At 34.4% G+C, this 22,790-nt stretch overlaps 1 protein-coding gene across 1 annotated transcript in view; it reads left to right on the top strand.

Annotated features, from left to right (window-relative positions):
• ETNK1 (ethanolamine kinase 1) overlaps positions 1–22,790 on the top strand; it is a 60,818-nt gene that overhangs the window by 25,706 nt on the left and 12,322 nt on the right. The window contains exons 3-6 of the mRNA XM_064591499.1: positions 6,931–7,071; positions 10,404–10,546; positions 19,578–19,661; positions 21,577–21,737. Coding sequence (XP_064447569.1) covers positions 6,931–7,071; positions 10,404–10,546; positions 19,578–19,661; positions 21,577–21,737 — 529 coding nt within the window. The remainder of the gene's footprint in view (positions 1–6,930; positions 7,072–10,403; positions 10,547–19,577; positions 19,662–21,576; positions 21,738–22,790) is intronic.

Genomic DNA, 22,790 nt, shown 5'->3' with positions numbered 1-22,790 from the left:
CAAAAGCTTTTTATCTTGATGAAGTCCCTATAGTTCATTTTTGCCATTGTTTCCCTTACCTTTGGATGAAGCCTTATTTATTGAGACTAGGTAGAAGAAGGACCAATCTATGATAGTGAAAATCAGAAATCTTTAAGTAATTTTTAATTACCTTCTGATATATACAAATAAAGATTCATGGTTTATTAAGTAGTGCAGAATTATATTAATGAAGAGATTTTTTTTAGTTTTTTTTTAGTTATATACATTTACTAATAGAAAACAATTTCTCTGAGGGGGTTGGGAGAAAAATTTCTCTAATCAAGTCTTGTTAAGAACTATATTCTTTTTATAACTATTTGATTAATTTATTTAATTAAATTTTTTTTGGTGGAGGTGCTGGGCAGTGAACTAAAAATTTCTTTTTACCTGTAAAATAAATGTAACAATTTACCATCTTAATCGTTTTTAAATGTATACCATTAAGTACTATTAAGTACATTCACATTATTGTGCAACCTAGTCCCACAATTACTTTCATTTGGACCTGAGCCGAAGGCAGTTTTTTTTTTAAAGATTTTATTTATTCATTTGAGAGAGAGAGAGAGAGCACGAGCAGAGGGGAGAGGCAGAGGGAGAAGCAGACTCCCTGCTGAGCTGGAAGCCCAATGTGGGGCTCCATCCTAGGACCTGGAGACCATGACCTGAGCCGAAGGCAGACACTTAACCATCTGAGCCACCCATGCACCCCCAGAACTAAAATTTTGTATGCCTTAAACTGCAACTTTCCAATTCTCCCCTACCTCCAGCCTGGGCAGCCATCATTCTGCTTTCTGTCTATATGAATTTGACTGTTGTAGGCATTTCATAAAAGTGGAATCACACTTTTTGTTTTTTTGTGATTGGCTTATTTCACTGAGCATGGTGTCTTCAAGGTTCATCCATGTTGTAGTGTGTGTCAGAATTTCCTTCCTTTTTAAGGCTAATACTCCATTTTATGTATATATACTGTAATTTGTTTATCCATTCATCCATGGATGGACATATGGGTTCCTTTCACCTTTTTGGCTATTGTGAATAAGATTGTTATGAACACAGGTGTACAAATATCTTTTCAAGACCCTGATTTCAATTTTTTTGGATCTGTAACCAGAAGTGGAGTTGTTGGATCATATGGTAATTCTAGTTGTAATTTTTTCAGGAACCACCATACTGTTTGTCATATCAACTGCACCATTTTACATTCCCACCAATAGTGCACAAGGCTGCAGTTTCTCTGTATCCTTGCCAATACTTATTATTTTGCTTTTTTGCTTTTTTGATAGTAGTCTTCCTAATGGCTATGAGGTGTTATATCACTGAGGTTTCGATTTTCATTTGCCTAGTGATTAGTCATACTTAGCATTTTTTCTTATGCTTGTTGGCCATCTTATGCTTGTTGGCTTCTTGGGGGAAATGTTAATTTACCCATTTTCTTTTTTTAAAGATTTTATTCTTTTTTTTTTTTTAAAGATTTTATTTATTAGAGAGAGAATGAGAGACAGAGAGCACGAGAGGGAAGAGGGCAGAGGGAGAAGCAGACCCCCTGCTGAGCAGGGAGCCCGATGTGGGACTCGATCCCGGGACTCCAGGATCACGACCTGAGCTGAAGGCAGTCGCTTAACCAACTGAGTCACCCAGGCGCCCTTAAAGATTTTATTCTTAAGTAATCTCTACACCCAACATGGGGCTCAAACTCATAACCCTGAGATCAAGAGTCTCAGGATCTACTGACTGAGCCATCTAAGAGCCCCTGTTTACCCATTTTTTAATTGGATTGTTTATTTTTTGTTATCAAGCTGTTGTATTTTTTTTTAAAGATTTTTAATTTATTTTTTAACAGAGAGAAAGACAGCGAGAGAGGGAACACAAGCAGGGAGAGTGGGAGAGGGAGAAGCAGGCTTCCCGCCGAGCAGGGAGCCCAATGTGGGACTTGATCCCAGTACCCTGGAATCATGACCTGAGCCGAAGGCAGATGCTTAACACCTGAGCCACCCAGGCGCCCAAAGCTGTTGTATTTTATATATTCTGGATATTAAGCTTTATCACATACATGATTTGCAAATATTTTTTCTCATTCTATAGGCTGCCTTTTCACTCTGTTGATTTTGTCCTTTGATGCAGTTTTAAATTTTGATATAGTTTAATTTACTTAATTTTACTTTTGTTGCCTGTACTGTTGATATCATATCCAAGAAATCATTGCCAAATCCAGTGTCATGAAGCTTTCTTCCTTTTCTTCTAAGAGTTTTATAGCTTTATTTATTTTTAAAAAATTTTTTTAAAGATTTATTTGAGAGAGTGAGTGGAGGTAGAAAAAGAGAGTGAGCACGAGAGTGGGTAAGGGGCAGAGGGGAGGGGAGAAGCAGACTCCCCGCTGAGCAGGGAACCCGATGCAGGGCTAGATCCCAGGACCCTGGGATCATGACCTGAGCCGAAGACAGATGCCTAACCGACTGAGCTACCCAGGTGCCGCAAGAGTTTTATAGGTGTAGCTCTTACATTTAGATTTTGATTCATTGAGTTAATTTTTATATATGATGTAAGGCATTTCGATATCCAGTTTTCCCAACAGCAGCTGTTGAAAAGACTGTCCTTTGCCCATTGGATGGTCTTTGTACCCTTATTGAAAATCATTGCCATAAACTTGAGGGTTTATTTCTGGGCTGTTTGTTCCATTGGTCTATATGTATGTCATTGTGCCAGAACCGCACTGTTTTGATAACTGTAGCTTTGTAATAAGTTTTGAAGTAAGGAAGTGTGAGACCTCCAGCTTTATTCTTTTTTTTTCAAGGTTGTTCTAGCCATCTGGGGGTTTCTTAAAATTACATTTGAATTTTAAGATGGGTTTTTCTATTTATGCGAAAAGCTCCACTGGGATTTTGGTAGGAATTGCACTGAATCTATAGATTACTTTGGGTAGTATTGACATCTTAACAATATTAAGTTTTCCAATCCATGAACATGGGATGTCTTTCCATTTATTTGTGTATTTAATTTTTTTTGGCTGTGTTTTGTAGTTTGGAGTATACAAGTCTTTCATCCTCCCTGGTTAAGTTTTTTTTTTTTTTTTTTTTTAAAGATTTTATTTATTGGGGTGCCTGGGTGGCTCAGTCAGTTAAGCGACTGCCTTCGGCTCAGGTCATGATCCTGGAGTCCCGGGATCTAGTCCCACATCGGGCTCCCTGCTCAGCGGGGAGTCTGCTTCTCCCTCTGACCCTCCTCCCTCTCCTGCTCTCTCTCTCTCATTCTCTCTCTCAAATAAATAAATAAAAATATTAAAAAAAAAATAAAGATTTTATTTATTTATTTGACAGAGAGACAGTGAAAGAGGGAACTCAAGCAGGGGGACTGGGAGAGGGAGAAGCAGGCTTCCCGCCGAGCAAGGAGCCTGATGTGGGGCTCGATCCCAGGACCCTGGGATCATGACCTGAGCTGAAGGCAGACCCTTAACCACTGAGCCACCCATGTGCCGCTCCCTGGTTAAATTTGTTCCTAAATATTTTATTCTTTTTGATGCTATTGTAAATGAAATTGTTCTCTTAATCTCCTTTTTGGATTGTTATTGTTAATGTAGAACTGCAGCTAATTTTTACATGTTACTTTTGTGTTTTGCAACTTTGTGGAATTCATTTATTAGTAAAAACTATTTTTCTTAACAAAGACATTCTTCACAAATTGCATGTTTTGTTGAGGCCCAATTTATCAAAAATTTTAGATGAGTATGGAACTTGTAATTAGGACTTAATTTTTTAAGTCCTGCTGAGCCACCCAGGCGCCCCGCCCCTTCAGTTTTATGTAGCATGGATTTCACCTTTCTTTCTTGTCCCAGCTTTCCTCTTCAAAGTTTTAAAATCAGTTCTTTCTGGCTTAAAATATGTCACATACACACTTGTATCTGTAAAACATATACATACACATGTATATGTATGTATATATGTGTGTATATACACACACACCTGTACATATACACTCCTTTGTTTTGGTTTTGTTATCCTCTGACTACTTTTTCATCAAGTTTCTTTTTTTTTTAATATTTTATTTACTTATTTGACAGAGCACAAATAAGCAGAGAGGCAGGTAGAGGCAGAGGGAGAAGCAGGCTTCCTGCTGAGCAGGATGCAGGGCTCATTCCCAGGACCCTGAGATCATGCCCTGAGCTGAAGGCAGATGCTTAACTGACTGAGCCACCCAGGCACCCCTCCTCAAGTTTCTTGATGTTAAAGTTTTCTTGATGTTAAAGTACCAGGTGTTCATTTGGGCCCAGCCTTCTATGTATATATGAGATTGGCTAAAACTAGATTTTTTGTGTGTATATTCTTTTTTTTTTTTTTTTAAGATTTTATTTATTTATTTGACAGAGACACAGTGAGAGAGGGAACACAAGCAGGGGGAGTGGGAGAGGGAGAAGCAGGTTTCCCGCTGAGCAGGGAGCCCGATGCGGGTCTCGATCCTAGGACCCTGGGATCATGACCTGAGCTGAAGGCAGACGTTTAACGACTGAGCCACCCAGGCGCCCCTGTGTGTATATTCTTGTAGACATGAATATGTGATCTTGTGGAAGGTCAGTCAAACAATAATTAAATTTTATGTAAAGCACTGTTGGCTAATTTGTTTGAGAGATATGAACCAAGGCACTTATTCCTAAAAAGATTGAAGATTTTGATATTTTGATAATGTATTAGGCCTCTTGATAATTGAAAAATTCATTTATTGGTACATATAACTGAGAATACTGAGTTTAAACATGGGTGGATCAAGGGACTCTAACATTGTCATTAGGGGAGTATTACTCTTCTGTTTGAGTCTGTTAGCTTTATATTCTGGCAAATTTTCCTTAAGCGTGGCAATTATAAGGGCGTCTGGCTGGCTTGGTCAGTGGAATGTGAGACTCTTGCTCTCAGGGTTGTGGGTTTGGGCCCCATATTGGGTTTAGAGATTACTTGAAAATAAAACCTTAAAAAAAAAGGATGGCAATTATAATTATCAGCAGTTGCAGGCTTACCTGATCAGTTTAGTCATGGTGGGAGGAGGGTAGGGAGCAGGGGTGTTTTTCTAATAGCTTCAACTAGAGTAGCATCAGTCACAGTCCTGAGATCAAATCCTTTTGGCTTAGTTTGGGTAACATGCTCAGAACCAATCACTGTGGAACAAATATAGAAGGATTGAATGCTCTGGGCCAAGTCTGTGTCATCTTAACTCCTAAAATTAGTGCTGCAGGTAGGATAGAGAGTTAGGATTGAGGTCAGCTCTGTATGAACCACATGAAGTAAAAGTAAAGGGGATGGAGGTTTCTCCAAAGGAAAATCAGAACTCTTTTGTTACTATAAACCAGGTAGAGAATATTCTCTGTGGTATAAAAATGTATATTTAATCACAATACTGCAATGGTAGATTCTCTGTGTGTCTTAATTGAGCAGTTCTCAAATATTTTTGCATATTTAATCCTTTGAGAAACTTTTAAACTTTTTTTTTTTTTTTTTAGAAGTGGGTAGAGGGAGGGGCAGAGGAAGAAGGAGAGAATCTTAAGCAGGCTCCATGCCCATCGTGGAGCTGCTGTGGGCTTGATCTCACGATCCTGAGATCATGAACTAAGCCGAAACCAGGAGTTGGATGCTTAACTGACTGAGCCACCCAGGTGGCCCAGGTAGCTTTTAAATATCTTGATGCCTTGGCTGTACGCAAGACCAATTAAATCAAAATTTCTAGGGGTAGTACTTATGCCTCTAGTTGTTTTATTAAGTTTCCAGTTTGATTTCAGTATAGAGCCAAGCTGCAGAATTGTATCATTATATCAGTGTTTCTCAGACTTTACGGTGGATTGAGATCACCTGGAGATCTTGTTTAGAATGCAGAGTGCTGGGCCCCACTCCCAAAGATTGTGATTCAGTAGATCTGAGGTGGGGCCTCAGACATTCCTAGGTGGCGCAATGCTAATAGGTCCTAGAACTGTACTTAAAGAGTATTACATTAGGGCGCCTGGGTGACTCAAGTGAGTTAAGTGTCTGCCTTCGGCTCAGGTCATGATCCCAGAGTCCTAGGATCTAGCCCTGCTTCGGGCTCCCTGCTCAGTGGGGAGTCTGCTTCTCCCTCTACCTTTCGCCCCTGCTCGTGATCTTTCTCTCTCAAATAAATAAATAAATTTCTTTTTTTTAAAAGAGCATTACATTAGCTTGTGAGCATCTTCCAAATTAGCCAGTTTTAAGTTCTTTAATTTGTAGATTACTATTAAGTCATTTTCTCACCTACTAGTCTATACAGGCTGTTTGGTAACTTATTTCTGTTTTGTGTGCTTATTCTTATGTTAGCATTTGCTGTTCTTGGTTCTACAGATACAAAGATAGCATGGATACAAGTATACACAGTTTCAAATTATTTTATTGTTGAATCAAGAAGATGGATTCTGACATCATAAAATCTTAATGTTTGTTCAGGAAATTTGTCTTTAACACAGTTATAGAAATTAACTTCTGTAACCCATTTATCTGCCCAGTTACCTTTTTACTTTAGTCCCCTTTTGTCCTTTAACCTCAGTGACTGTAGAGGATCAAAATTCAAAATGTAGCTCTGATTAATGTCTAATATGGGCCTTGAAATCATTTATAATTGTGTATTGGTCCTAACCATTGTTTATGTAATCAGAATAGACCAACTGCTTCCAGACACTCAACCTCTTTTGGACACAGTATTTATTCACTGAATTAATTGTAGGTGTTTCTTCCTACTGATGCTTTAAACATTTGTTTGCCTCTCCTTGTGAGAGTTGACTTGACAAATTATTTTGAATCTTATATTAGGTAAAAATGAAATCGTGTTATAAAATGAATGCACACCAAGTTAGTTTACTCATGAGTAGACATGAACCCTATGATGCTTAACATTTTCTTTTTATGCTGTTTTGTTTTAAAACAGGCTAATAGCACGTCAGCTTGCTAAAATCCATGCTATCCATGCACACAATGGCTGGATTCCCAAATCTAATCTATGGCTAAAGATGGGAAAATATTTCTCTCTCATTCCCACAGGATTTGCAGATGAAGACCTTAATAAAAGGTAAATTTACTTTTACATTTGAAATCGTTTTACCTTGTTTTGCTATAAAGTTTCAGAGATACCTTACAAGGTTTTTGTGTATATAATCTGGTTTGGTTGCTGTCTGCATTTGATTAAATTAGCACTGATTTATTTGACTCTCAGGTGGCACTACATTAATATAACTGTCTCTCTCCCCCAGCCAACTCAAAAACAAAACAGAACAACAACAAAAAACACCCTACAAAAGCCTGGGGTAGGGGTGAGGAGTGGGTAGAGGTGACCAGCCAAGAAACAAATATAGAACAATTATTTGGAAGTAAACATAATATAATGATTGCTATGAATGGTACTTTTTGCACAGAATGAGTTGGCCATGGAACCCTTTTTAAAAGAATTCTTTTCAAGCTGTTTTAAAATAGGCCTTGAGATTTGCATTGGGACAGTATAGTAATATTAGAGTGTGAAAAAGATTGGATTGTCTTAGTTTACTGAGACTATACAGGTCCTAGATAATGAGGTTGAAAATTCAATTACTGGAGTCTTACTCAGCTTTTGTAAAACTGACTCCCCAGGTTCCAAGTAAGGTATTTTATTATTTTTTATTAAAAAAATTGTAACCTGGGGCACCTGGGTGGCTCAGTCGTTAAGCGTCTGCCTTCAGCTCAGGTCATGATCCCAGGGTCCTGGGATCGAGCCCCGCATCAGGCTCCCTGCTCCATGGGGAGTCTGCTGTTCCCTCTCTTGCTGTGTCTCTCTCTGTCAAATAAATAAATGAAATCTTTAAAAAAAAAAAAAAATTGTAACTTAGCATTTAGAATCTAAATTATATGAACATGTTTTTATAGTGATTACTACTAGTACAAAAATTAGGAATTCTCTTTTCTCCTTTATATCTAAATCATACTCCCAACATGTATTCAGGAATTTTTCATTTTAAGAACAGTAGAGACAGGCAGGACCTATAGAGTTTTTCTTGTTTCTTTTTACTTATTATAATTCATTAGAGAAAAATAGCTGTATTGTTCTGTTGAGTTATTTCAGAGATTAGTTTGATTCACTCAGTGTATGTGTTTTTATTTGCAGGTAGTTTGTCAAACTTTGAATTTGATAGGGATAGTATACCCTTTTTTTTTTTTTTAAAGACTTTATTTATTTATTTGAGAGAGAGTGAGAGAGAGAAAGAGCACAAGAGGGGGGAGCGGGAGAGGGAGAAGCAGACTCCCCGCTGAGCAGGTAGCCCGACGCGGGACTCGATCCCGGGACTCCAGGATCATGACCTGAGCCGAAGGCAGTCGCTTAACCAACTGAGCCACCCAGGCGCCCGGGGATAGTATACCCTTTTAACTGGGATAGGCAAACATCTGTAAATGTGTCCAATGTGCTAAATACTCAAGAAATGACAGCAAAAAACCACAAAATCCTCTTTTGAAATAACTATTTTATTGAAAAAATTTAGTGAAAAATTTAATGAAATACATGGCAGTAGTTAATGTATGATTTTCTTGACTTTTTTTTTTTTTTTAAAGATTTTATTTACTTATTTGACAGAGAGACACAGTGAGAGAGGGGACACAAGCAGGGGGAGTGGGAGAGGTAGAAGCAGGCTTCTTGCCGAGCAACGAGCCTGATGTGGGGGCTCGATTCCAGGACCCTGGGATCATGACCTGAGCTGAAGGCAGATGCTTAACGACTGAGCCACCCAGGCACCCCTGATTTTCTTGATTTTTTAAGATAATGCAGAGTTCAGAGGCAGTATTGTATTGTGTGGGTTAAGAGTACAAGACTCTGGAGCCAGACTGCCTAGGATGAAGCCTTAATTCTGCCAGTTAACCGTTCTGCTGTGTAACCTTGGGCAAAAGTAAAATGGAAATAATAAGAGTAGTATATTTACCTTTTAGAGTTTTTTATGAGGGTTGAGTTATTATATACAAAGTATGTAGAACAGCGTGCAAAAAGCACCCTGCCCTAATAGATAATATACAACTAAAACATTAAAAACAATTAAAATATTAAAAATCTGGGCGCGCCTGGGTGGCTCAGTCGTTAAGCGTCTGCCTTCGGCTCAGGTTGTGGTCCCAGGGTCCTGGGATTGAGCCCCACATCGGGCTTTCCGCTCAGTAGGAAGCCTGCTTCTCCCTCTCCCACTCCCCCCCGCTTGTGTTCCCTCTCTCACTGTCTCTCTCTCTGTCAAATAAATAAAATTTAAAAAAATATATTAAAAATCTGTTTCATATTCTATTCCTTTTTGTTTGTATGTGATTGTAATTACCATGTTCAGTCCTTTCAGTTCTATCATTTCTATTCAGCTCTGTATCTTTTAAATAGACTTTTGAACCATAACACCATCTTGAAAAGAATGTATAAAGATTACTTTTGGTAGCTGTGTGTAGAGAAGAATACAGTAGTGGGAAAATACAGCAGCAACCACCTGAATAGGCAAATTCATTAAAGTTAAGTTCATTGATAGAGAATCTTTATTATATTATAAAATGGAAAAGTAAGGCTATGATTTGAGAGACTGTAGAGAAAGAATGAAGAAAGCTAGGCTTAAAGTGTTAAGGGAAGAGAAAGCATAAACAGCAATTTTGTAAGCCAGATGGTGCTATTGAGGAATGAGTGGTAGCACTCTATTTTGTTTCATTTTATTTTTATCAAATGAATATAAATATAGTGTAATAAATAGGACAGAAGAGTGTAGAATTAAAAAGCCATGATCTCCAATCCTGTTTGCCACTCTACCTACCATACTTCCCAGTCTCACTACTCTGAGACAATTTCTATAATAGATAATGGAGTATTCTATGATATGATTGTCAAAGATAATGTCTGATGATTATCATAGAATTGATTAGGTTTATCAATAGTAGATCATGTCTGTTGACTTCGATAGATAAATTTAGCTGACTTGTACTGCATTCACCCTTCAAAGCTTGAAATAGATGTTTTAGTTCTTTAATAAACTGTCTTTATAACTTAAATATACTTAAGCCTCTTTTTATTAAACTCTTTGTGTCTTGGAGATAAATGTAAAACATTTAGAATAGTGCTTAGTAAATGTTAGCTATTAAGTATATATATGACTTTCCTTCCCCAATTTTGTAATAATAGATTTTTTGCTTTTCTGTCCTGCATTTTAACTTGCTTAGTTTCATTTTATTCATATTCAGCTCATTAAGTAAAGATTTTCCTTTATTCCGACTTTTATAGTAATTGGCTTGTTTTAATTCAGGAGTCTATGCAATTGAATGAAAAGAATTTACTAAAAATAGATTTTAATCTTTAAACTTGAAAAAAGTCATTAATATAAACAATATATAACTTTTTTTTTTTTTTTTTTTTTAAACTAAAAGGTTCTTAAGTGATATCCCAAGCTCTCAGATTCTTCAGGAAGAAATGACTTGGATGAAGGAGATGCTTTCCAACCTGGGCTCACCTGTTGTGCTTTGCCATAATGACCTATTGTGTAAGAATATAATCTACAATGAGAAACAAGGTAGGTATCTGACCTTAGCAGTAAGTAAAGTTGATTTCTTTGATGTTCTTAATGGTCCTTTGATCTTTGTATCAGTAAATTTAATTCAGATATAAGGATTAAAAACATTCATGAAGTCTTTAAAGATTTTCTTTTATGTTATAAAGTCATGGTAACTGTGCTAAATTAGGAATATATATTCTTTATATATTTGTATAAAATATGTTTCTTAGAAAGTTTGGTTCTTGTTAAGAATTTTAAATGAAAAATGATAAAATGACTTTGTTTTTAAATTTAACTGTGAAACCTATTTGGTAATTCATGGTTTGAAAATGTACCTGCTTATAATGGGGGTTATTGAAAAACCAACTGACATTGCACTGCTCTTAATAAGTATAGAATTTTCTCAGTATTGGGAAGGACAGCAGTATTAGAAACAAATTTGTCTTCAGGTTTTCTATTACCTGTTTATTCTGATTTGTTCGATATTTTGATGCTAAGAGAGCCACAGGTGGAGGAAATGTTACTTGTACTGGTTGAAATTTATATCTATTAAAGTAGTAATCAAGAAGCTTTGGTAAATAGTTTTAACATTTTTTGAGGTATAGATAGTGATACATTTTGGTGAAATGTTTTCTGTGATCATATCTTGCTGTATTCAAATTCTCTGTTTCCATATTTAAGAGACATTGGTTGTATTATATTATTGGATAAAGTGGTTTGAGGTTTGGTTGCTAAAACATAGATGCCCCTTCAATGCTAAATTGAAATTTGAAAATATAATTTTGGTTGAAGGATTATTAATTCAAAAAGTTTGAAACTATGAAACTTGCATTTTAAAGGAAACCAGTTTTGAGTATAGTCATTATAGTTGGAAGATTATTTTCAATCAAGATTGTGTTTTTGTGAAGATACTAAAGCCAAACAATTCTGATTTAATGGTCATAATTCTCTGAAATTACTATCATGACCATTCTTAATAGATTTTAAGTTGAGACTGTTCTAATGCAAAGGCTGTTAATATTTGTAACTGACTTTAACTTGAAGAAAATCAACCAAAGAGCACTGTCAAGGACGGTAGACTGAAGCACATATTAGTAAAAACATGTTTGAGCACCTTTTATATCTTATATTTTAGTATGGATTAGAGATTCTATTTCTTAAAAATACATTGAGCTGACATCTTTATTTTGAATATTGTGAAGTCTTTGTGTGGAAGCATTTTTTTAAAAAAAACTTAAGGTGTATCCTAAACCATGGAGTACTTGACAGTGTCCTTTATTATTTATTGTCCATTTATCTTTTCTAATTGCTATGTATATATTACTTTATATACTAGTAACCAAATCTCAATGCCATTTGTGAGACAGAAGTATTAGTTATACATTAAAGTGATGTATTAGCTTTTTTAAGTTCAGAGCAAGACCAAATAACACATTCTATATAATGGAATTTCAAGTGAGGGACTTCATCTTACGTTTGAAGTGGACACTCAGCTTTATTTTTAACTGCAAGTTAATCAAAGAGAATCTGTTATTTCCTTTGGAATATATTTTAGCTTTTCATATTTTTATTTTATAAGTTTCTTTTGCATATTCATTTCACAGAGCAAACTTATAAAACTAAAATATAAGGGACCAAAAAAATCAGATTACTTTGTCTTAGGTATTAAAAAAATGCATTTTTACTTTTAATCAGTTGCCTATCTAAATTGTTTATCAGTGATATGAAAAGTTCTCATATTTTCAAACAAAATCTTTCTGTTTCAGTTTGACTCTTAAGATTTCAAGACTATCATTTGCTTATTTTACCAAGTTACCTAAATCATATTTTTGTGTCTAATTTTTCTTCCCTACACAGAAGAATGAATTTCACAGTTCAATAAATGTAACTATTTTGATATTTTTTTTAGAGTTTTCCTTTCTTCAAGAAGTCTATTGTGTACCATTTGTTTCTTCTTGTCTTTGTGGTTATATTTGTGTGTTATGGATATGTTCTGTTATTTTTCCTTACCAGTGGTTTTATAGTGTCTTTTAGGAAGGCAAGTTTGGACTTTATGGCATCCATTAAAAAAAAGAATCAATTGCTATGTGATTAGTTGATACATAGCATTAAGAAAATACGGTTGGAATGTTCATGTAAGAATCTAAAACTCATGAGAGTGTGGCAAGAGCTTTGTTCTGTGTATTATCTAACTTTCAAATTAGGAGCTAATGGTTTTGAAGTAATATAACTATGACATATTTGCCTTTAGTTATAAGGAGAAGATACCATTCCTTGTGCTTAAAAAATTGTAAACTCTATAAATTTAGTAAATTTAATGAACAAAAAGATTGTAGCATTAGTACTTACAGCTGCAATGTCAAGGAGGATAATTAAAATTAGAAATAGGGACTGCAAAAGTTCTTTACCTTAACTGGTTAACTTGTTACAGTATCTAAAAGCCAAGGGTGAAGTCTTTGGAGGTTAAAACAATTTCTACATAGAACAAGTGATTAAGCTGCATATTATATTCACAGATGTGTTTAATTTGTTATCACTTGTTAAGTCATTCGTGTGACTTGAGTTCAGGACTTCACTAATTTGTACCCATTTGAGTTAAAAATATGTAAACATAATAAGATGAAAGCTAAGGGATTGGCTTTAACATCATCAAGGTTAGTATCTCTCTGTAGTATGTTTCAGACCCTTCATTTCTCAGAAGTGCAGATTTTAGTTAAACTTCATGAATTTATACTGGATCAACTTGTAGTCTTCGTATGTAATTTTCAACCATAATAACTTAGATTTTGTTTATTGTCACCAGGTTAAACATTTCTAAGTCACTCTTTTTTTTTTTTTTTCCCTAAGTAACTCGTAAAAGCAGATGTATTAGAGCTTAGTTACAACTAAGAGAAGTTAGAAAGAATGTACATGTTGGAACCAGGCACACTTAGGTTCACATCCCTGCTTAATCACATACAGAAGTAGGTGATACTAGATAAATTATCTTTTTTTTTTTTTTAAAGATTTTATCGTTAAGTAATCTCTTACACTCAACGTGGGGCTTGAATTTACAACTGCGAGATCTAAAGTCACATGCCCCACTGATTGAGCCAGCCAGGCATCTGCATTTTATCTCTTTATTAAGTGTTTATATTTGATCCTGACTTTCTGCACCAGAATCACCCAGGGTACTTGGAAAAAAATGTAGGTTTTGGGGTCCCATCTAAGACTAACTGAACAAGAATTTCCGTAAATGGGCTTAGGAATCTGCATGTTTAACATGTTTCCATGCAGTGCTTATACTTTTTGATAATCTAGAACTTTTAATTTGCTTTATTTCTAACTTAGAGGTAATATCTACTTCAGATGGTTGCTGACAAAATTTTAGATCATGTATATAAAGTATATAGCATTGGAGTAGGTACTTAGCAGCTCACAGCTGCTGCTATTATAATGGGGTTGGCAAACTTTTTCTGTAAGGTGTAGATAGTATATATTTTAGGCTTTGTGTACAATATTACAGTCTCTGTTGCAACTGTTCAACTCTGTTGTAGCACAAAAACAGCCATAGATAATACATTAATAAATGTGTGTGACTGTGTTCCACACTATTTACAAAAGCACACAGTGGGCTGGATTTGGCCTGAGCATATATAGTTTGCCAACCCCTTTATTATGTTTGCAGGATGCATTTTACAATGTGCTTGATTCTGAAAAAGTGAAAATAGTTACTATAAGCCAGTGGTTGACTATGTCTTATAGCTAGGGGAATTATGGCTCATAGGTATGAGATGACAATTCAGTTTGTCTTTAAGTACAGCTTACAGATTTTATCTTAACTATAACTTGAGTGAGTAAAGTTTAAAAATGTATATATGTGTGTATGAATATATAAGTACATATTTATACACACACACATACACAAAGACTGTGAGCACCTGCAGTTTATAGGCTTCTGTACCTGGGAATGTTACAGGAGATGGTAGGCATCACAGGAAGAAATACTGCCTCTACCTGTTCTCACCATGTCAGTTGATAGGACACAGGAATATGGGAGAAGAGTGAGCTTCCTTTCTGAAGGTAATGTGGTAGCTGTCAAGATTTTTGAAAAGTTAGTGCCAGGAATTAGGTGGTTGGTAAACAGCGGCCCCATTTCCTTGCCTTCAGTGAAATGACATCTTAAAAAGGTAAGGAAAGAATACTTAATGATATGATGATAGAATTTATTACATAATAAGAGAACCGGAAGCAGTGTTCTTGCTTCCAGATCTGTGAGTCATCTTTTAAATTAATCATTAATTTAAAAAAGAATTTATATTAAGTAGAACAAATTGTAATATTGCTTATAGACTGACTTCAGTTCTAATATAATTTCAACTAACCCTTTAACTGCTGCCATGTTAGAAGTAATTGCTAAAGCTTTTGAGTATGTTTTCTCATGTCTTGGTGCTCTGTCTGAATGTTTATTGGTAGCTGTTTCATTTCTTTCTCTCTCCCCATTTCTTCATTAAAAGTTTATATAAAGATCTAATATAGAACTTTAAATTTCGGTAATGGCAGTCATTGATTATTTTCCCTGTCAGTAAAATACAAGATGCTGATTTTCAGCTATTTAAAGAAACACACATGAGTGGAAGAAAAAAGGAAGCTTTTTATGGGAATTACAGTGTAAACCAGGGTTTTCTTTAGAGTTTACACACTGTAAATAGAAAATGTGTGAGGCACCATTCTCAATCACTCAGTTGGCTCTAAATCTTACCCACTCTAGTTATTATTCAAAGATATTGTGGTTTGGTTGTTCCATTGATATTTTAATGACATAGTTTTTTTTGTTATTGTTGGTTTTGTTTTAAAAATTTAAGTAAATACAAATTTATTTTTGTATTTGGTGACCTGTATTTTATGAAGGATAGTCTTAACCTTGTTTTAACTTGTATTCTAGATTACTATTTAGCATCAAATAAAATATCCTTAAATCAGGTTATTAAAAGCTTAAATGGACTGTAAAAGCCTAAACTATTAACTAAACTCTTAAGGAAGAGCTGCCTAAAATAGTTACTAGTTTAGTGTTTTTTCTTTATTTACTCATATGTTCATTCCCACTATATGTTCAAGCATATACGTGGATAAGAATGTCAGAAATGCCATACTTTGTTTTTAGTGTTTAATGCTTATTCCTTCTTCCCTACCACCCATTTAAATAATGTGTGTTATCACTGTGTCTCAGCATTCTATGCAAAAACTTCCATTGATAAGCATTTTAATACTTACTGTGTGCTAGAGATTACTCTGTGGCTTGCATGATTAAAGATGAAAGGGACCTATTGTCCTTCCGGGAAGCCATATTACATGTAGTGGAGGAGTCAGATCATGAAACTGATATTTACATTCAGAATGATGAGTGCTGTGGTGAAGGTATACACAGGTACTACTTGACGCCAGAGTGAGGGATGAAGGGAAAGTTTCTCAGAGCAGAATATTCCCTTTCTCTGTATAAGAGAAAAAGCAATTTGCTAACAGTAGTGTAATTGTGGTTATTTTTTCTCTTTGTCCTCTTTCTGCCTTACCTAATGCTGCAGAGCAAGTAGAGTGACTCGAAAAGGTTTTCAAGTTCTCATATTGGTTATTTTGCTTTTTATTTTTATCCTTTTCTCCTTAACAACAAAATAAGGGGATCCAAACAAATGTAGCATATGAATTTTATAGGCTTAGTTAAATAAACTAATTTTTTGGGTTTTAAAGTACTTCAAAAATTGGCCGACTGTTTTCAACTACACTGAGATTTGAACAATTAAACTCAATAATGTGTGGATTTCATTTCTGTGAAGCTTTGCAGGAAATTAATGAAAAGAAAAATGTAGCTTTTGAAAAATCCAGGTTATAATTTTATTCATTAATCTTATGATTTACCCATTATGTGTAGTCAGTGTGCTAATTATATAAAGATAAATAATATATAGGCTTTGCCCTTAAAGCAGTGCTGCTTTACTCTTTTAGAGGTCAGGGATCCCTTGAGAATCTGGAAAATTGAGAATGTCCTCAGAAAATTAACATACACATAAAATTTTGTAAAAAATTTTAAGGAGTATCATTTTTTTTCCACCCTTGAAACCTCAATTAAAAATTCACGTCTTAAAGAATTAACAAGATAGTCATGCCATCTGAGCTATTAATTCTTAATAGTGATGTGGATGTTCCTCTAAACAATGGGAAATTTTAGAAATCAGAATTTAAATTTGTACAAGAAGAAAGTTCAGTGTATTTTCTGTTAGTAGGAAAGCATTTTCCAGTAATTTGATTTTTCTGGCACCCAAAATAAGTGAAGTAGGACTCTTTAATTTTATTTTGTTGCAGAAGATTAAATTTAAGGTTGAGTTCCACTTTGTTTGCAATAGTTTGAAAAAAGAATAGTTAATGCAGATTTTTTTTTTTTAAATTTTCCTTTTAAGCTTTGTGTCTTGTAAAATGTGAGTTTGCCAAATTTTCTTCATCTGCTACAGATTAGGTATGCCATTGTTGCTGCCATGTGGCGGCGCACCCCGTGCTTCTTAAACGCACTGACTGGAGGTTTATCGCATCACTTGTTCACATGCACGGAGCCTGGTAACAGCCTCATCTGTATCTTGTTAGCTTCATTTTCTTATTTTTTAAATTTCATTATTTATAAACTCAACATTGCATTTAAAAATAAAGGCTAGTTTTAATGAATTAATGCTACTACAAAAAGTCATTGCTAAAATTTTCATACTGAAACAGATTTTAACTTTTGTTAAAATGATCTATGCTTTATTTAAATTGTATTTACAAGCAGGCATTTTTACCTGCCATTTTAACTGTATTTGCCAAATTCTAAATATAATTTTGAAAATTGAAATTGAAGCTTTTGTTTATGTGGCAAAAGTAAGCTTCAGGACTGGGCTGTGTATTTTTATTGGCATGTAACAGTTAATATGAGCTCTACAAGAATTTGTGTTTAAAGAGTTAAAGTGATCAACAGCTACGATTTTAAAAAACTGTGTATTAAAACTGTTTTGGTTGGCTCAGTTGTGCAACCTGTTGAATTTTCTTGAATCCTGATTTCATAAGGCTGGTTGGATAGGTATATCCCAAATTATTGTGTTTATTAGTCTCTTATCTATTGACAATTTTGTTTAGAGAATTCATCTTAATCTTTTTAAACTGTCGTTTTTTTCCCTCCTAAAAGTAATGTTTATTGTAAATAATTTAAAATACAAGGGAAAAAAGGTCACTTGTCTATCACCTGTAATGAAACCAGTTGAAACGTATTGTTTTGGTTAATTTCCATTCATCTTTTCCCCCCTATGCATTATATGTTATTTCCTCTCTCTCCAGGCATACTATTTTAATAATTTGGATCACTGTGTTTACTATTTTATATCTTTTTTTCATATAACATCTGTAATTCTCCTGGTCATCAAATAATTTTTGAAAATGAAAATTTTTTTCATGGCTGCAGAGTATTTTATCATGATGGTGGTTTTCACCCTTTTATTCCCAGAACAAACTCTAAAACATGTTCTCACTTCCCATTCTGCAATTTAGTAAAGTGATTTGGTTAACTTTAAGACTGTGGGATAGTTTTTTGAATTCAAGACTATGATACTTGTGGTGGTTCAATTGCAGTGATTTATTGTATTCACCAGCATTTTAAAACCTTAAATATATTTTGTCAGTATGCATGTAGATTTTGATAACTGGGGTTTTGATACTCTGGAGATGCTTACTTAATTTACTCTAGACTTATTTATACAAGTTTAGAATTACATATTAAATGCAATTACATTAAAATTTTTTTTGCTTTTATGTAGAATATTCCATTTGCCATGATATTTTTGTGTCATGTAATTCTCTTTTTCTGAATTTGGATATGATCAACATATATTCCTAAATTAAACATATATATCTGTATCAGGATCAAAAGCTCTTTTATTTAGGAAATGCCAGTGTGTGTAGACCAGGAGTTTGTTTTGTTACTTCAGTTTGACGTTTAAAAGTGTAACTAGGCATTTGCTATGCATTTTCTAGATATAAGCTGCTTAGAACTGTTTTTACAGCCATCTCTGTTTGTGTATCCATTTTAACTGTATGGCCCCGTAAGCCTTTGAGTTTGTGATGCCTGGTGTTGCCAGTGACCCATTTTTATTTTTATTTTTTTAATGTCTCTAACTTTCTCTCTCTCTTAAACTTTTTCTCTTATCTCTCTTTTAAAAGACCTGTATCTTTGTTGAGACAAACCCTCTATAATACTTAGTACTCAAAAATGAATGTTCCTGAGCAGGAGTATGTTCCTTGGGCAGGTGGAACAGGATTGTCTTTGGAAAAAAAGGAATGAAATATGCATATATATTTAGCATTAGTTTAGAATAGGAATCTAGCTTACATAAAAATTTCTCAAATTAAAAAAAAGTTTACAATAAGCAATTTTACCTTTGTTCTTTTTAAAAGATAAAACAACCACCTTAATGCTGCTCAGGTATGCTATTGGAAATCTTATTTACGTAACATTGCAGGAAAATACGAGTTTATAGCAACCAATTTCTTAAATTAGGGATATTAAGTTGATCAAGTATCATAGCATAACTGCAGGGTTCACAGAATTCATCTTTTAAAGTTTATATTTGATTTGTATATGTAAAATAGCTTGTCAGTTTACTTTTGGAGTATCATACTTTGTTAAAATTGCACAGGTTATTAATTTCCAAAGATTAACTATTCATTTCTAATTAAACTTGAATTTTTAAGTAACTGATGCCCCCTTGTGGTGAAAGGGATATTTTGCTTTTGTTTGAATTTGGAGAATGATTATTTTGACTTTAATATAGTGGACATTAATGTTCACAAAGAAGCTGTTGACAATATGTAATTTGAATTTTGTAAAGCTCATTGCCATAAAATTCACAGCCTTACCCTGTATTGTCTCAGAAGTGCATGTAACCAAGCACATACAATGAGACAAAATTTTGGAAGCTATTTAATTACAAATAGCATAGGGATTTTCTGATCTTATATATGATTTCTTATGTCTTTGTTTTTGTGTCTCACATAGGTGATGTACAGTTCATTGATTATGAATATTCTGGATACAACTACCTGGCATATGATATTGGAAATCATTTCAATGAATTTGCAGGTAAAATCCAGGGCTTAACTAATGGAACAACATATATAACTTTGAAATGATACTTTTAGAATTGTTTTTTTTTTTTTGGTTTGTAGTTTTTCTCTAGAGAAGTTCACCTGGGAGTAGGAACAACATTTTTTAACCCTTTTCTGACCTTGTTCTTTGTTTTTCTTTATTACTGGAGGAAGGAGAAGAGATGACCCTTTCCTTAATTCCTTAAGGAAAATAAGAAAAGAAATAATACTTGTGGCTTAGAGTAAGACCTGATGTAGTACAAGGTGCTTTATAAATCTCTTCTCTTTTTTTTCCTCCACAAGAATCCTGTCACTTAGGTTATTCCCAGTTTACAAATGGAGAAAGTAACTTACCAAGATCACAGTAAAACACAGAGAACTAAGATTTAAAATTTTTTTTTTAATCATTTAAAAGCCTTTGTTATTTCCATTGTATACTTGAGCTTTAGGAATAAGAAGCTCAATAATTTGGTTTTTTTTTTGTCTTTGGCTATGAATAATTGAAAAGCATCCATTTTATCCCTGAAAATTAATCTTTTATCACTGTTAAGTATAAAAGCTTTAGGTTTATGTTAAAAGGAATTAATTTAAAATGCATTTTATGACTATATTTAGAAACACAAAATGTTCTAAATCTAAAGATTCCCCCTGGAAATTCCCCCTGGATGGCATATACTTAGTAGGAACTTTTCATTGCTGAATTTATATTTGTATAAATTCATGCATTTCTATATTTTCATATACTTCAGGTTATCAGACTGGGAAAAAGTTGGGGAGGATTTTAATTTACATGTTTTCAGTTATTTTCCTACACCAAACTTTTCATATACATGCTATATCCCCACACATGTGCTGTACATATTTTCACATATCTTTGGGAGGGAAAACAGCTGTGATTATGATGAGATATCACCATATCTGTGTTAGTATAATGGGTAGTCACTGCTGTCGATATGAAAGAGGAAACTCCAGTGATCCTAGTATGATTTTCTGTAGGAAAAAATTGAGCTAAAGCTTGCAAGTTAGGTAGAATTTGGGATGTGCAGATAGAACGAAAGGAAAGCACTGCAGGAAGGAGGAAGAAAATGTCAAGGTGAGTGTACCTGCTTGTAGGATATAAAACTGATGAAAGAGAATTTAGGGGTTGGGTTAAAAGCCCAGGGAAGTAAAGTTTGGATCAACTTATGCAGAATGTTGAGTGCTAGGCAAAATAGTATGAACTTTATTTTCTAGGTTAGCATTTTTCAAACTGCACATCTTAAAACCAGATTTGCAGGGTAATTATTTTAAAGCAAGGAATGGAAAAGAAAAGTAGAAAATATCAGAGTTGGAACGTATAGTTAGAGTACATATTGTTTTGTGGAATTTAATACTAGGAGAGTATATCAAGTTTCAATATAAAATGTATTTCTTACCCCGTGAGTAATGTTCAAAAATGTTTTTAGAGCTGTAGTTCTAGGAAATGCTCTAAATATTAGTGTGCATAAGAATTTCCTGAAGTGCTTATTAAAAGCACTTTTGATGTTTTGTGATGATGAAATGTATTGTGCTTTAGAATTTAAGTTGGAATACATTATGATTTTTTGGTTTATTTTAATAAATGCTATTAACATCTAGTTATTTTAGGATTTCTATAGGGATTTTTTTTTTTTTTTAAGATTTTATTTATTTGACAGACACAGCGAGAGAGGGGACACAAGCAGGGGGAGTGGGAGAGGGAGAAGCAGGCTTCCCGCGGAGCAGGGAGCCTGATGCGGGGCTCCATCCCAGGACCCTGGGACCATGACCTGAGCTGAAGGCAGACGCTTAACAACTGAGCCACCCAGGCGCCCCGTCCTCGAGGGATTATTAAATACATAGAAGATAATGTGTTTCTAAAATCTTTAGTGTACTTTTTTTTTCCATTTCAGGTGTGAGTGATGTAGACTATAGTCTCTATCCAGACAGGCAACTACAGGGCCAGTGGCTGCGTTCTTACCTTGAAGCCTACAAAGAATTTAAGGGCTTTGGGACTGAAGTTACTGAAAAGGAGGTGGAAATACTCTTCATTCAGGTCAATCAGTTTGCATTGGTGAGTTTAAATATAAACAATGGAAGATTTTTTTTTTTGGTAAGATTCTTAATATAATTTTATTTTTTTTAAAGATTTTATTTATTTATTTGAGAGAGAGAGAATGACAGAGAGCACGAGAGGAAAGAGGGTCAGAGGGAGAAGCAGACTCCCCGCTGAGCAGGGAGCCCGATGTGGGACTCGATCCCGGGACTCCAGGATCATGACCTGAGCTGACTTAGGTCGGCTTTACCAACTTTACTTACTTAACCAACTGAGCCACCCAGACGCCCCATTGATTCTTAATATAATTTTAAAAAGCTTTTAAATTTTCATCATCTTATGAAACAGTTTCCCATTTTGAATTTTGTGCATTTTTGTTCAAAATAAGGACAAAACACTGTTGTTTACAATTCCTCTGTTGTAATTCTTTTGAGGACAGAGATTTTGTTTCATTCACTTACATATCCCTAACCTCTAGAAAAACAGTGCCTACCCACATGGTAAGTGCCCAGGAATAATTTAATGAATGGATTCTAGTTAGAGTTAGGGTTAATTGTGAAACAGTTCTTTACATTATATCTATTCTCTTTATGTTACAAAAAACATATAATAAAAACAGATTTATGGGAAATGAGGTTTTCCACAGTACGCTTAATCATCACATCTTAAAATATTAGAAGTAGATTGGAAGAACCAGTAGAATTATGTTTTCATAACTTAACCAGTATTTTGTCTTGATCTTCTTTTGATAAGCAGTTATTTCCAGACCCACTCCTCTGTACTCTTAAGCACATTTGTTTTTTAAAAAATAGTTCATTTAAATTACCTTTTGAGAATGATGTGATGAATTAGAATGAGCTTTCAGCTAAGGTGTTACACAGTTAAATGGAATACTAGTTTGAAGTTATTTTAGCTACTTATTTTTAGTTTTAATATAATTTGGTACAGTTGATATGGGGAATATTTGCAGTGTTGTCTTTACAAATAGACCCCGTTGATGGCTCATGGGTGTACTGTTTCCATTGTCTTAAGAGCAGCGTTTTCCCAGAGCCATTCAGAATACATCTCAAG

The sequence above is a fragment of the Mirounga angustirostris genome, unplaced genomic scaffold (genome assembly GCF_029215605.1).
Source record: "Mirounga angustirostris isolate CCGP_5_RB_7025 unplaced genomic scaffold, mMirAng1.0.hap1 SCAF_5, whole genome shotgun sequence".
Taxonomy (NCBI): Eukaryota; Metazoa; Chordata; class Mammalia; order Carnivora; family Phocidae; genus Mirounga; species Mirounga angustirostris.
This window is presented reverse-complemented; position numbering and strand designations above follow the sequence as displayed.